At 42.5% G+C, this 16,593-nt stretch overlaps 1 protein-coding gene and 1 non-coding gene across 20 annotated transcripts in view; both read right to left on the reverse strand.

Annotated features, from left to right (window-relative positions):
• c2cd5 (C2 calcium dependent domain containing 5) overlaps positions 1–16,285 on the reverse strand; it is a 126,362-nt gene extending 110,077 nt beyond the window's left edge. For 7 of the 19 annotated variants that reach the window (XM_043713404.2, XM_043713409.2, XM_043713406.2 and 4 more), the window contains exons 1-3: positions 16,049–16,282; positions 10,645–10,746; positions 3,056–3,142 (exon numbers count right to left, since the gene is read on the reverse strand). In XM_043713404.2, coding sequence (XP_043569339.2) covers positions 3,056–3,142; positions 10,645–10,734 — 177 coding nt within the window. In that variant the 5' untranslated portion in view covers positions 10,735–10,746; positions 16,049–16,282. Of the gene's footprint in view, positions 1–3,055; positions 3,143–10,644; positions 10,747–16,048 lie in introns of all 19 variants that reach the window. The other 12 variants (XM_043713414.2, XM_043713413.2, XM_043713412.2 and 9 more) reach the window with 5 other exon arrangements.
• Positions 2,610–2,800, reverse strand: LOC122561896 (U2 spliceosomal RNA). The gene has a single exon (XR_006315142.1). It is a non-coding gene; the product is annotated as a U2 spliceosomal RNA (small nuclear RNA).
• Positions 16,286–16,593: the final 308 nt, after the last annotated feature.

The following is a 16,593-nucleotide window of genomic DNA, read 5'->3' on the forward strand; positions in this document are numbered from 1 at the left end:
ATTTAGCACGGCCAATTCACCTGACCGGAGCACCCGGAGGAAACCCACGCAGACATTGTGCAAACTCCACACAGACAGTCGCCCAAGAATGGAACCGAACCTGGGACTCTGGTGCTGTGAGGCAGCACTGCCAACCACTGAGCCACTGTGCCACCCCTAAAATCTAATAATTCAAAACAGATACTGAACCAGAAATAAACTCATTGAATTAAATCCCTGAGAAGTTTTTACAGAAATCTTTCATTGTTATTTTCTTCTATCCACAAACTCAAATGTGCAGGGCTTAAAAAGAAAGTGAACATCTGTACGTAGGTTTTCATTCCTACTTTCCCTGGACTGTTGGGTTCATTCCGAATATCAATAACAATGCAGTCCCAACACAGGCTCTACCCAAATTATTCTTCATTGAAAAAAGGTACGCTACAAAATTACTGTAATCATAGTAATGCATGATACGTCCACCTATACTTTAGAATCGTAAGTGATCTGGTTTATGAGGACTTGTCAGAGGATTAGACTGAAAATGCCAGCCTGTCCTGCCTCAACTCCAGTTGTTGAACAGGTGACTCCTGTTCTGGACCTAACTGTATCAGCCAGTGTAATCAAGCCTTAAAACTATCCAGTCTTCAATGGCTGTTCATTTTGACCACTGCCAAACATCACAAATTTATCATCTGCCATGGTTGATGATCTCCATTTATCGGAATATTTGCTTTCCCTGGATTTTAACAACCCTTGACCTCAGGTGAGCTTGTTAAGAGCTGCTGCAGCTTTTATGTCATCTAACGAGCATAAGAGGTACAGTTAGTAAGTTTGCAGATTACACCAAAACTGGAGGTATAGTGAACAGCAAAGAGGGTTACCTCATATTACAACAGGATCTTGATCAAATGGGCCAATGGGCTGAGAAGTGGCAGATGGAGTTTAATTTAGATAAATGCAAGGTGCTGCATTTTGAGAAAGCAAATCTTAGCAGGACTTATACACTTAATGGTAAGGTCCTAGGGAGTGTTACTGAACAAAGAGACCTTGGAGTGCAGGTTCATAGCTCCTTGAAAGTGGAGTCGCAGGTAGATAAGATATTGAAGAAGGCGTTTGGTATGCTTTCCTTTATTAGTCAGAGTATTGAGTACAGGAGTTGGGAGGTCATGTTGCGGGCTGTACAGGACATTGGTTAGGCCATTGTTGGAATATTGCGTGCAATTCTGGTCTCCTTCCTATCGGAAAGACGTTGTGAAACTTGAAAGGGTTCAGAAAAAATTTACAAGGATGTTGGGAGAGGCTGAACAGGCTGGGGCTGTTTTCCCTGGAGCGTCGGAGGCTGAGGGGTGACTTTATTGAGGTTTACAAAATTATGAGGGGCATGGATATGGTAAATAGGCAAAGTCTTTTCCCTAGGGTTGTGGAGTCCAGAACTAAAGGAAAAAACAATGACTGCAGATGCTGGAAACCAGATTCTGGATTAGAGTGGTGCTGGAAAAGCACAGCAGTTCAGGCAGCATCCGAGGAGCAGGAAATTTGACGTTTCGAGCAAAAGCCCTTCATCACGAATAGAGGCAGAGTGCCCGAAGGATAAATGAGAAGAGGGTGGGGGTGGGGAGAAATTAGCACAGAGTACAATAGGTAAGTGAGGGTGGGGATGAAGGTGATAGGTCAGGGAGGAGGGTGGAGGAAGTTAGCAAAGAATACAATGGGTGAATGGGGGTGGGATGAAGGTGATTGGTCAGAGAGGAGGGTGGAGTGGATAGGTGGAAAGGAAGATAGGCAGGTAGGACAAGTCATGGGGACAGTGTTGAGCTGGAAGTTTGGAACTGGGTGAGGTGGGGGAAGGGGAAATGAGGAAACTGGTAAAGTCCATATTGATGCCCTGGGGTTGAAGTGTTCCTAGGCGGAAGGTGAGGCGTTCTTCCTCCAGGCGTCGGGTGGTGAGAGAGCAGCGGGGAAGGAGGCCCAGGACCTCCATGTCCTCAGCAGAGTGGGAGGGGGAGTTGAAATGTTGGGCCACAGGGCGGTGTGATTGATTGGTGCGGGTGTCCCAGAGATGTTCCCTAAAGCGCTCTGCTAGGAGGTCTCCAGTCTCCCCAATGTGGAGGAGTCCGCATCGGGAGCAACGGATACAATAAATGATATTAGTGGTGTGCAGATAAAACTTTGATGGATATGAAAGGCTCCTTTAGGGCCTTGGATGGAGGTGAGGGAGGAGGTGTGGGCACAGGTTTTGCAATTCCTGCAGTGGCAGGGGAAGGTGCCAGGATGGGAGGGTGGGTTGTTGGAGGGCGTGGACCTGACCAGGTAGTCATGGAGGGAACGGTCTTTGTGGACGGCGGAAAGGGGTGGGGAGGGAAATATATCCCTGGTGGTGGGGTCTTTTTGGAGGTGGTGGAAATGTTGGGCGGATGATTTGGTTTATGCGAAGGTTGGTAGGGTGAAAGGTGAGCACCGGGGGGTTCTGTCCTTGTTACGGTTGGAGGGGTGGGGTCTGAGGGCGGAGGTGCAGGATGTGGATGAGATGCGTTGAGGGACATCTTTAACCACGTGAGAAGGGAAATTGCGGTCTCTAAAGGAGGAGGCCATCTGGTGTGTTCTGTGGTGGAACTGGTCCTCCTGGGAGCAGATACGGCGTTCCCAGAAACACTGCAATACTAGGACGATGCGCAAAGTTAGTGGAGCAAGCTCCTAACACAACTTCATCCTGCAAAAATCAGATTAATATTCAGTCCCTAAGTCAGGGACATATCTGATATTAAAACTGACAAGAACAGAACCACACATGATCTTAGCCAAAAGGCCGAGAAGCGTATGGGCCCCAGCTATGCCTGTCTCTTTGTTGGCTAGAACAGTCCATCTTCCGTAGTTACACCGGCACCACTCCCCACCTCTTCCTCCGCGACATTGATGACTGCAATGGCGCCACCTCGTGCTCCCACGAGGAGGTTGAGCAATTCATCAACTCCACCAACACATTCCATCCTGACCTTAAATTGACCTGGACCATCTCTGACACCTTTTATATTGCTTTAACCTGTGGTATATCAGATGTTGCTAGAAATCTTACCTCAAACTTAAACCATTCTGAATTCCACTGGGGGTTGAGTGATTTCGGGAACACATCAGTCTTAAATGTTGTATTACCAAATTTTACCTGTTAAAAAAAATGGTTACAGGGAGTATTACAATTCTTTTAACCCTTTTTGTCAAACATTTTCTTTAATCAGTGTAGGAGGAAGATTTGGAACACAGCTTTATCCTTAGGCACTAATTTTCCATCCACACTCCAACATAAACTACTTACAATTGAACTCCTAATGCCTTTTTCAGAACTTTCCAGAAGCTCAAAATGACCTGAAGAATTTTACAATCAACAAAGTACATTAAAATTACAATTATTCTTGTGCTATAAAGAGTTGCAGAACAAATTTGCATACAGCTTGGTCTCACAAACATTATAAATGACCATCAAAATTTGTTTTTCCTTATTTTGGTCAGGGACAATGGAAGAACACTGGCTTACTCCATATTTGCATCTACAGGAAAGAAAAACAAACTTGCATTCATATCACACTTTCACAGACAAAAGTTATGATGTCGAGTCACATTTAGAGATATTAAGGCAAATGGCCAAGAGTTCCGTCAAAGATGTAGGTTTTAAGGAACATCTGAAGAAGAAAGGTTCAGAAAATCAAGAATGGATTTCCAGAGTGCAGGATCTTGTCAACTGAAGGGGTAGCCACCCACAGTGAAGTGATTAGGAGGAGATGTGCAAGTGGCTAAAATTGGAAAAGCATCGTGATTCCAGATGGTTGTAGAACTGGAGAATGTCACAATTATAAGGATAGAGAAGCAAAAGAGGCATTTGAAAACCAGGGATTTGAATGTTAAGTTTGAGCTGCTGCCAGACTAGGTGCCAAAACTCATTGACAGCATAAGCAATGATTGAATGGGACTTAGGATTAGGGTTATAAAGCCTTTTATCTTGTCAAGTTTAAGGAGGTTAAAAGGTATAAAGTTAGTATGCAGAGTGAAGTAATAGTGTTATGGACTAGGCCAGACTACTCAAAACATTCTTAAGCAGGCAGCATTAGATCTAACTTTGCAATTTGTTTTGGTAAAGTGTCCAGTGAAAATTACCTGGAGTAAAATAGCTAGGTTGACTACTATACTCTAAAACGACAAAAAATGTATTCACAAAATTACACAATGAAACACAAAGAACCCATGCTTACAGGTTGAAGTTGAAAGGCAGAAAGAGAGTGTGTGCACACAGCTCCCTGTTGAACTTCCCAGTTCAAAACCCTAACTAAAAACAGCTCAGCTCAGCTAAAGAGCTGACCACTCCCCTTTCATTATACAGGTCACTTCTAAAACATGACCACTTTGGCCTGAAGTCTCATCTGTTTACATATAAACTAAAGGCCTCTCAAATTCCTTTTCATCTCCGTACTAAACCAGACTGATTGGAGCCCGGCCCGTTTTATTGCCCCTCTGAAAATATCAAGGACAGAGTCTCCTTAAGCCAAGGAGCAGCTTCTAGAAATAAAGGGACTAGCTTTGTGACAATAGTCAAGTCTAGGTTAAACAAAAGAGATTTTCAGCAGCTGATTGAGTGAAGGCTGTGAATGTGCCTCAGGTATATGCTAAGAAATTAGTCATGGAGTCAAACATGACATCAAAGTTGTGAATGGTGTTCCTCAACCTCAGACGCTTACCAAGGAGTCAGCAACAAGAGCACCTAGTTAGTGCCAGCACCAAAGAGCATGAATTCCCTCTGGAAGAAATCTCAAAACAGGGCGTCAGAAAAACAGTCAATTTAGTATGAGGAGGAGTTATAGAGTCAAAGAGGTGTGCAGCATAGAAACAGACTCTTCAGTCCAACTCGACCATTAACAGATATCCTAAATAAATCCAGTCTCATTTGCCAGCATTTGGCCTATATCCCTCCAAATCCTTCCAAATAATATACCCATCCAAATGCCTTTTAAATGTTGTAATTATACCAGCTTCCACCACTTCCTTTGGCAGCCCATTCCATCCACGCACCACCCTCTGTGTAAAACTTTGCCCCTTACATCCCTTTTAAATCTTTCCCCTCTCACCTTAAAGCTACGTCCTCTAGTTTTAGACTCCCCCACCCAGGGAAATTCACTCTATCCATGCCCCTCATGATTTTATAAACCTCTCAGCCTCTGACGCTCTAGGGAAACTAGCCCCAGGCTACTCAGCCTCTCCATATAGCTCACACCCTCCAACTCTGACAACACCCTTGTAAATCTTTTCTGAACCCTTTCAAGTTTCACAACATCCTTCCTTTAGCAGGGAGACCATAATTGAACATCGTATTCCAAATGTGGCCCAACCAATATCCAAAACAGCCGCAACAGGACTTCCCAACTCCTATACTCAATGCTCTGACCAATAAAGGGAAATTTAGCAAATGCCTTCTTTACTACCCGACCTACCTGCGACTCAAATTTCAAGGAACTATGAACCTCCAAGGTCTCTTTGTTCAGCAACGCTCCTCAGGACCTTAGCATTATAAGTTCTGCCTTGATTTGCCTTTCCAAAATGCAGCACATCACAATTATTGAAATTAAACTCCATTTGTCATTCCTCGGCCTTTTGGCCCATCTGATCAAGGTCTAGTTGTACTCTGAAGCAACCGTCTTCACACCTCCAATTTTGGTCCCATCTGCAAACTTACTAACATTACCTCCTGTATTCACATCCAAATCATTTATATAAATGACCAAAAGCAGTGGATCCAGCACTGATCCTTGTGGCACACCATTGGCCACAGACCTCCAGTTCGAAAAGCAACCCTCCACCACCATCATCTGTCTCCTATCTTCAAGCCAGTTCTGTATGCAAATGGTTACTTCTCCCTGTATTCCACGAGATCTAACTTTGCTAACCAGCCTACCGTGAAGACCTTTGTCAAACGCCTTACTGAAGTCCATATAGATCACATCCACTATTCTGCCCTTATCAATCCTCTCCATGACTTTTTCAAAAAACTTTATCAAGTCAGTGAGACACTATTTACCCATGCATAACGCTACATTGACTATCCTCAATCAGTCCTGATCTTTCCAAATACATGTAAATCCTGACCCTCGGGCTTCCTTCCAACAATATGCCCACCACCGATTTCAGGATCTTCGGTCTATAGTTCCCTGGCTTTTCCTTACTGTCTTTCTTAAATAACGGCACCATATTCTCCAACCTCCAGTCTTCCGGCACCGCACCTGTGACTATCAATGATACAAATATCTCAGCAAGGAGCCCAGCAATCACTTCCCTAGCTTGCCACAGAATTCTAGGATTCGGCTTACCAGATCCCACCTTTATACGTTTTAAGACATCCAGCACCACCTCTTCTGTAATGTGGACATTTTTCAACATGTCGCTATTTACTTCTCCATGTTCTACATCTTCCACAGTAAACACTGATGCAAAATACTCGATTAGTATCTCCCCATTCTCCTGCAGCTCCACATTGAGATAGCCTTGCTGATCTTTAGGTAGCCCTATTCTCTCCCTAGTTATCCTTTTGTCCTTAAAATATTTGTAGAATCACTTTGGATTCTCCTTTATACTACTTGCCAAAGTTATCTCCTATCCCTTTTTTGCCAAAGCTATCTCACACCCCTTTCTGCTCTCCTGATTTCCCTCTTAAGTATGCTCCTACTGCCTTTCTCCTCTAAGAATTCACTCTATCTCTGCTGTCGATACCAGACATATGTTTCCTTCTTTTTCTTGACCAAAACCTCAATATCTTTAGTCATCCAACATTCCCTACACCTACCAGCCTTGACTTTCACCCTAACAGGAACATACTGTCTTTGGACTCTCGTTATCTCATTTTTGAAGGCTTCCCAATTTCTCGCCATCCTTTAACCTGCGAACATCCACTCCCAATCAACTTTTGAGAGTTCTTGCCTAATATCGTCAAATTGGTCTTCCTCCAGTTTAGAACTCAACTTTTAGATTTGGTCTATCCTTTTCCATCACGATTTTAAAATTAATAGAATTATAGTTACAAATCCAAAGTGCTCCCCCACTGACAACTCAGTCACCTGCCCTGCCTTATTTCCCAAGAGCAGATTAAGTTTTGCACCTTCTCTAGCAGGTGCATCCACATACTCAATCAGATCATTTTCTTGTACACACTTAAATTCCTCTCCATTCAAGCCCTTAACACTACCCAGCCTCAGTCTATGCTTGGAAAATTAAAACCTGCTACCAATTGCAACATTTAAAAGGCATCTGGATGGGTATATGAATAGGAAGAGTTTGGAGGGATATGGACCGGGTGCTGGCAAGTGGGATTAGATTAGGTTGGGATATGTGGTCAGCATGGACGAGTTGGACCAAAGGGTCTTTCCACGCTGTACATCTCGATGACTTTATGATAATCATCCTATTATTCTTACAGATAACTGAGATCTCCTTACAAATTTGTTTGAGAGCGTATCTGATCAGGTTGATCTGGGTGGCATTAGTGTACATTTGTAAATAGATGGTGTCACCAAGATCAGCATGAAAATGGGAAACAGGTGGTCAGTACGGATAGATCCTGATGGAGTCCAGAGTTAATGGTGTGGGAATGGGTAGAGAAGTCTTTGCAAGTGATTCTCAAATCACAATGGGAGAGACAAAAAATAGAATCAGTTGAGGCATTCCCACACAATTGGATGACAGGTGAGCTGCATTGGAGGGGGAACGTTGTGTCAACCATATCAAAGACTGAGTAAAACAAAGTATAGTCCAGCATAGTGACAGTCAGGATTACCAGTGCTTTTGAGTATTGTTGCAGGATGGAAAAACGATTATGGAGATATTCAGGTTTTCAGGAAAGAAAGGCGAGGATTTGGGAGGCTACAGTACATTTCTGGACTTTCGAAAGGAAAGCATAGTTGGAGATGGGCCTGTAGTTTGCAGGGTTAGAGGGATCAAGATTTTCTTTTGTTTAGGAGAACATAGTCTGTCATATAGATCCAAATTACTTACACATGACATTTTATATATCTTTGAAGTCACACAATGGATTTAAATCCATGTAATGTGGGCATTATCTCAGGCACAGATATATTGCATTGCTTAAAAGTTCAAGGATTTTTTTCTGGTATCATAGAGTTGTGCTCATATCTCTATGATCTTCTAATTGCCATCCATCTATGAAATTTCCTGTCCAAAAGATTTCCCACAAAACTGGATCAGCTCAACTCTGAAAATACAAGCATCATCTAAATGTACTGACTCACAGGGTCTTGGTATATTGTTTGCAAATTGAACATGTGCAATATAAGACAGTAACTATTCTAGTCTTTTACTGTAATTTGAGTGTTTTTTCCTACTTCTTCCCACTAAGGATTGCTTTATGTTTTCTTTGGACCCTGATTCTTTATGCTCACTTACACCTATTTTAAGTTCAAGCAAACAAAAATATTGCCTGCATCGCAGAAAATGATAAACTGAATGGAGAACAGTTAAGGGATTTTGGGATACAGGTGTACCAGTGATTAGAAGCAGCATGATAGGTCAGCAAAGCAAATGAAACTAAGAAAGCACTGGCATTGATTTCTAGGTATAGAACTCAAAAACAAGTACTGTAACCAAATGAAGCGATATTATGTTACTTATAATACCAATGCCAGGCCATTTTTAGAGTACAATGATGTCCCACCATTCTCAGGGGATTACCTCTCAGAGAATCTTGCAGTCAGTGATTTTCACAAATGCACACACAATATGATACACATACGCACATTTATGCCCAGAAGACCACACGTGAGCAAAGTTTGGAGTACTGTGAGCAAAAAGGTATTCACAGTAAATATTGCATAGACAAGTAAATTCCTGAGACTTAGCATGACAATGACAGGATTTCACTGTACAGCACTAAAACTGAGAGTTTGCAGATAGTGTGGAAGATTGTACCAGCTGGGGTTTCTGAGCTTTGAAAACAGAAAACATAAAAGCATCTTAACAGAGGTCTTTAAAATCATGAATGGTTTGGGAAAGGACAGATGCAAACAGAATGTCCCAATTTGAGGTACATCCAAATCTGGGACCTTTAATGTAAGGTAGTTAATAATAAACTCAAAAAACTTGAAATTTCTTTTCTCAGAACAGTTAGAATATAGCTCTCAACAACACAAGAAAAATTAAGGCAATAGAAAGAAACTTGATGAGTACACGAGAGAAAACTGAACAAAAAGGTATGTGGAAAGAGTGAGATGTGGTTTATGGAATGGGATGAAACCTGTGTGGAACATAAACATCGACACAAATTTGTTGAGCTGCGCAGCTTGATAACGTGCAGGAAATTCTACGTTAACGTTCTAATGAAGTTGGGAAGATACTTGGGCATGGAGAAAGTGAGGTCTGCAGATGCTGGAGATCAAAGTTGAAACTTTATTGCTGGAACAGCACAGCAGGTCAGGCCGCATCCAGGGAACAGGAGACTCGACGTTTCGGGCACAGGCCCTTCTTCAGGAATGAGCAGAGAGTGTTCAGCAGGAGAAGATAAAAGGTAGGGAGGAGGGACTTGGAGGAGGGGCATTGGAAATGTGATAGGTGGAAAGAGGTCAAGGTGAGGGTGATAGGTCGGAGTAGGATGGAGGCGGAGAGGTCAAGAAGAAGACTGCAGGTCAGGAAGGCGGTGCCGGGCTGGAGGGATTCGGCTGAGACAAGGTGGGGGGAGGGGGGATGAAGAAACTGGTGAAGTCCAAGTTCATCCCCTGTGGTTGGAGGTCTGGTGAAGTCCAAGTTCATCCCCTGTGGTTGGAGGCCTGGTGAAGTCTCAGCCGAATCCCTCCAGCCCGGCACCGCCTTCCTGACCTGCAGTCTTCTTCTTGACCTCTCCGCCTCCATCCTACTCCGACCTATCACCCTCACCTTGACCTCTTTCCACCTATCACATTTCCAACGCCCCTCCTCCAAGTCCCTCCTCCCTACCTTTTATCTTCTCCTGCTGAACACTCTCTGCTCATTCCTGAAGAAGGGCCTGTGCCCGAAACGTCGAGTCTCCTGTTCCCTGGATGCTGCCTGACCTGCTGTGCTGTTCCAGCAATAAAGTTTCAACCAAGATACTTGGGCATAACTTGACACTGGCAATATTGGTCACAGTTCAGGTCAAACTCCTGGGAAACGTACAAGGAATAAACTCCAGGACCTTTTGCACTTTTACAGTAGTGCCATGAGAACTTTCACACCCAGAGGAGATAGCAAGGACTTTGATCCAACATCTCAATTTAAAATATAGCCTCTCCAACAGTGCAGCACTCTCTCAGCACTGCACTGGAATGTTGTCAAGACCTCCTGACTAGAGACGAACATAAGACCAACTGACCCATGGCCAACATCTTGCTGATGGGCTTCTTGCTCAGCTCACGGAAGACAATGCAATGCTCTGCAGCCTGTTTGCTCTTTGAGCTGTCTGTAGGTTACATTGTTTTCTTTCCCTTTCTCAGTGCTACACTCTATTTTTTACAACTGATGTTCGCCTATTAACAAGTCCTATGGTGGAAGACAACCAATTCATCACATTAAGGACCACATCTCATCATATAACTCCTCACTTCGCAGCTTGGTGTGCTGGTAAATTCTGATCACGATAAGAAATTTTATGTAATTTGTACAAACCTCAACAAATGCATCCGTTAGGTCACTAGCCCTGTCCATAACTGGCAGGTGACGGCCAGCCACAATTCTGACTTTCAGCTTCCCTGGCATTGTTGGTCTTTACTGCAAGAAAATAAAGACAGATTATTTAACTGTATTAGTGTATTATTTAACTGTATTATTTTAACTGGATCTACCCTCAAGTACTAGTTTTAACCTCAAAATCACCAAAAGAGGTACATAATCAGAGCATTAATTCAAAATCTTAATCTTGCTATCACTGGGTTAAGACCAACAAACTCTCTCAGACAGAAGCATTTGACAGAATGGGGTCAGTCATTGCAGTTCTCAATAACAAAAGGTGCTGTTATTTCTGATCTTATTTTACTTCATTGGCTCATGGGGAATATATTTATTGTATGCCACTTTTAAAATCAGAAATACGAGTTGTACATAAAACATTATTTTACTTACTTCAAGACAAACTTTAATTTATTACGTACATCTTATTGTGTGCACTTCCTAACCTTCAATGAAAACAGCTAACACAAAAGTGAAGTTTGAGTGCATCCACAGAAGAAAAATAAAATTCAGAGGTTTGACACTAGTTAGGTGAAGTACTTGACAAAAATATTTTACCTTTCTATTTCATGATTTCCTGGATACATGGCCTCCAAATGTCTGATTTAAATTCAAAGCCTCCAATATTTGCTACATGCAAACCGGGCATTAATAATCCTTGTTAGTGCATCATGGCTCATGTAAAACATTTCAATGTGCAATGCAAGAGAAGTGGTGTGGTGTGGGGTGGGGTGGGAGGTAGTAAGCAATTATATATGACAGAGAGAATTAGAGGAAAGGAGCAGAATTGTCCATGCAAAATGAAGTTAAAAAGCATAGAATTCTAGTCAGCAGGGATAGTGCAGTTGAAGACAATGTCACAGAAGGTGAAATTGAAAGGTGATGGAACATGCAGGCCAAATCAAGCCAACAGGGTGAAGTAGGTTGCAAAGATAAGGTGGAGTGAGGCTTGAAAGGACTGGAATCTAGAACAGGGATTTTGAAACCAATTGACATTTGAAAACTAATCATCTGCAGCAGAACGAGACAGCAAAATAGTTTTGGGTTTCAGCATGAATATGGGGAAGGAGTTAGTGTAGGTGGTTGATATTAGCAAAGATGGATGACAGCAATCTCTGCAATGATCTGGATATAAAGGCCACCAATGATGAACACTCCCTCAATCGGTTTTAAATGAGCAGTCAAATTTGGAAATGAAAGCAATGACCAAGGTGCAAAATTTCAGTTAAGAGCAAAATGGCTTCTGTCTTGTCGATGCTAAGCTAACCTAATGGTATAGGAGGAGAAAGTGAGGACTGCAGATGCTGGAGATCAGAGCTGAAAATGTGTTGCTGGTAAAGCACAGCAGGTCAGGCAGCATCCAGGGAACAGGAGAGATTCCTGAAGAAGGGCTTATGCCCGAAACGTCGATTCTCCTGTTCCCTGGATGCTGCCTGACCTGCTGCGCTTTACCAGCAACACATCTTCAGCTCTAACCTGATGGTATAGTCAAGATCATTTTATTAGACCGTGTGACATGAGGCTTGGATCAAGGGTGATAGCAGACGTTGGATGCCTTGAAAGCATTTTTAAAACAGTCCAACCTATGTTGTGTGATTTTTAATTTTGTCCACCCCAGTCCAACACTGGCACCTCTTCACCTTCAGAGCATTTGGCAAAGGATCTAATTCTTGACTTGTTGCTAAAGAGTAGGACATAGATAGGAAAGGTGAGGCAAGTACATCATGCTGTACAATCTTAAGATTTATAACAATGTTTATCACATTTAAACATTGTTTATTAATAGCAAGAGAACAGGTCTGCTCTACACCATCTTTATAACAGCTGGATTTTTAAAATTAGCTAGGATATTATCAATCTAGCACTAAATGTGGAACTTCGTTAATACAGAATTAGATAGTTACAAGTGACTGCTTTCAATGATATGCTAAGAGACAGAGTGTGGATGATCCATGATGTTACTGGCACAGAAACGGATAACAATCTGAAGTTATAATGGAGATGGGGTACAAGAGACAGTGTGAAAAATGACAGTTGCTGTGCCAGGTAGACAACAGTCTCGTGCTGTTCACTTACACGCTCCAGCTTAAGGATAAATAAGCAGGTTACCATGCATTCATCATTAAACTGGTGACATGACAGTGTGTTGATTTGAGGTTAGTATTCAAAGTATTTGGCTCAATCATGAAAATTAACATACAAGACAAAAGCATTTTAAATCATTGATTTCTTACTGTATCATTGTGAGGTTTTTGAATACTGTTGATAAGAAATAGATCTGCAAACGAATGTGGAACCAGCATGGCGAAAATAATTGTATCATTGCTTAAAAATGTATTTTGCATTGCTAAGATTTTTTTTTCTACACAGCATAATATAATTGGATGATTTAGCTCACTCTATGGAACCACGTAATGGTTATAGTCTACGTTATTCACAAGAGGTATGTTGACATATCAATTTACCACAATAAATGGCAACAAAATACAAATCAAATGTGACATTTATGGACAGATCTGATTTCTGATACACAATTATGGCACTTAGATTAGGACTATAACTGCATAGAAGATAGATCTCATGTTCCAAATGTTCAGGGAACAAACCAGGCACACAACTGACAGGTAGGTCAGCTGGAAAGGTGGCTTGTTTTCAGCATCTGTCTCAACTTGTATCAGTTCACAAAATCCCAAGTAAGTGTCTTCATTTTTGCTGTTTGATCCTGCTTTGTATTTTGGTATGGGATCACATACATCTGCCAGATTTGAGGACTGCATGTGCTACATTAATAATTCGCAGAATCTTTAGAGGTTGCAAGTTGGAAGCATAAGCTGGGACGGTTATATACATTTTTAAAAATTGTGGTGTGAAAATACTTTAAGGTACTGAAAAATCTATTCTAGTGCATTTGCAGCCTCTCTCTGCTGGCTTACCTGCTGTTTCTCTGCCACCTATCTGTGAAGTGCCCGAGTACTGTTTATCAAAGATGTCAGTTGATGCCTAATATTATTAATTGTTAAGAAACGTGAACCCATGACTGACTGAGTAGAAACAATTGCCAAGTTTTAATATTCTACATTTTCAATTTCTTCACTGAATTATTATCATTTTTTTCAGTGGAATGAACAAGCCCTCTTAACTTGGAACAAAAGAAATTCTTGCAACAAGTGTAAAATTACTGTTCATGCTTCCAATCCAACAGATTTTCAGTCAACTTGCCCTGCGCCTGCCCTTTTATTAATTAAAGCAGGTTAAGTACTTTACGTAAAATAACTTTATCCTCAACAATCAGAAATGTTCTGTCCTGTAGATGTATCGATAACATTACAAATGTGAATACAGTTAATTTCCTTCAAAACTACATTCCATCTACTTCAATGCACCCATATATATTTCAGCACCACTGTTGTTGCATAAAAACAAACAAGAACTCAAAGGCAACAATAAACATAAAAGCAAAACTTTCACATCAACTCTGCAGAATGAAATGCACAACACAACAAGGCTGTGCATTTGAATTGAGCTCTTTAAAAAAAACCATGGATATCAACGAAAATACTATGGATATGTCAAAATTTGCCAGGATTTGGTGCCATTGAGGAAATGAAAGACACAAGGGATCATCTCCTTCATTATGACTGAATTAAATTCGAAAACATTAGACACAGAACTGAATCTCAGAGGCGATGCTCTTCACATCCCTGGACATTCAAACGAGGGGCTAAACATTTTTTAAAACCTTTAAAAGCCACAGAGTTGAGATGTCTTGAGACAGCCAGCACCCATGAGATTATGATCACATTTTAATCATATTCCAATGCATAATGCGGAAAAAACCTAAGGATACCAGTTCATTTTGTTTTGTGTATATCAAACCTAACCATTGATACTCCTTGCACTCAGTTTTGCTAAACACTGAAATAGTCAATTAATTTTGTCAAAGTGGGCATGCCTGAGAATGCAAGGACAAGAAGTAATTTTGAAATTAGACCTAAACCATTCAGGAGTGAAATCATGAAGCATTCCTCCAACAGAGATAGCTGAAAACCGGAACTCATCTCCCCATAAAGACCAGTTGGGGATATCAAGAAATGTTGTGCAAAGGTTGATAAATGGGTTGTGTGCGCACATCATCAATAATTTGACTGAATGCTGCAGTATGTGTGACAGACTGAGGGTCTCTTCTTGTGCCTTTCCAATATTATTGCCCAACTTGTTTTACACTCAGTTTAGGCAATAGAGAATAGAATAAAGGATATTCCATCATATGAATGATTTTTTACAACCATATGCTTCTTCAAATCACAATTGACTTTTAAAGTGCCTTTGTTATTGCAATGTAAGAAGCCTGGCAGCTAATTTGCTCACAGGAAAGTCTGACAAGGACTAAAGCAATAAGCAACCAAATGATTTCTTTTAATAGCGTTAGTGGAAGGTAATCCATTGGCCAAGGTCGGCAAGGACTGCCCTGATCTTCAAAATAATGCCAAGGAACTGAACTGCAAACAAATGCATTGAAAATTAAGGAAAGGGATGAAGGTAAAGGAAATTTGGCCAGTATAGGAAAGGCCATGCTTTGCAACATGAAGAATCCATTAATTCCGTGGGGCGAGGGAGTGACAGGAAGATCTCACAGAGTCAGTTCCTGAGAAACACACTGATCTCTTGTTTCAGCACAGAAAGCAGGATGGAAGATGTGGGCAGTACTAAATTTGATGGGAGAACGTTAGGCATTTTGATAGCTCAGCACTGCTGTAAACACAAATGCAAAGTCACATTTTATAGTTCCAAGTGGCGATAGCTAACAGGTGATCCCTGAACCCTGACAAGATTGTAGAATAGTGGTTCTCCAAAGAATAATGGTTAGATACTTGGAAGAGAAAAAGCAACATTACAATCATAGGAGGCCATGATGTGGAGGTGCCAGTGCTGGACTATGGGTGGAAAGAGTTAAAAATCACACAACACCAGGTTACAGTCCAACAGGTTTATTTGAAAGTTCGTCGTTTCAATTGGATTCTAAGCTGGTGTTGTGTGATTCTTAACTTAATGACACGAGAGAGGAGCCTGGGGAGCAGAGATTAACTGGAAGAGATTGTGCGTGTTCGATGGGCCAGCTCTGTGCTGAGCTGTTGTGTACACGGGAAGGCTGCAGTGGGGTTTATCATCCTGCAGCAGCTGGGGGTCAGACAGTAACCGTCAGGTTGAAGGGTGGTGAAGATACCACTCGCACAAGACGCTCAGGGAGACAAGACCCAGTGCCGCCCTGTCTGTCTCTGTGTGTGTGTGTCCCTCTCTCTCTCTCTACACCCAATCCGCCGCGGGAAGGAGAAGGAGTACGAACCTCAAGGCCTCGGCATCTGGCCCAGCGGCCGCAGCACCACTCAAAGCCCCGCCATCCGCCCCTTGGCCCCATCACCCGGGGCCGGGCCGGGCCGGGCCGGGCCTCACCGATCACCGACCGAACAACCGGGGCCCGTCACACTCCCGCTCTGCTACCGCGGACTCCTCGGGGGGGGAGGGGGAGGAGGAGGAGGGTTCCTTCTGAAAACACAAGTAAATAAAATCCGGAGAGCTACGACCCCTCTCCCCCGCCTCGGTCTTCCAGCCGCCGCCGCCCCCCTTCCCCGATCTGCTTCCGGGGTCACCCGCAACTTCGCTTCCGGGTGAGGCCAGCTATGGTCAAGGAGATCCTCTGACATTGGGGGAAGGAGGGCCACATGTCCCACTATGGGCAAAAACCAGCAAGGACCCCCTCTCACAAACACCAGGACACATCTGGTGATGATCTAAGGGTGGGCTGAAGCTTAGCCAGCCTTTACTGCTGGCAATTTATCTTATATTCCTTTCTTGTAGCCACCTACAGATTGTGTCATTGATCCCATGGGT

The sequence above is a fragment of the Chiloscyllium plagiosum genome, unplaced genomic scaffold (assembly GCF_037043375.1).
Source record: "Chiloscyllium plagiosum isolate Xiang-an unplaced genomic scaffold, Cpla_swu_hap1 HiC_scaffold_23, whole genome shotgun sequence".
Classification (NCBI taxonomy): Eukaryota; Metazoa; Chordata; class Chondrichthyes; order Orectolobiformes; family Hemiscylliidae; genus Chiloscyllium; species Chiloscyllium plagiosum.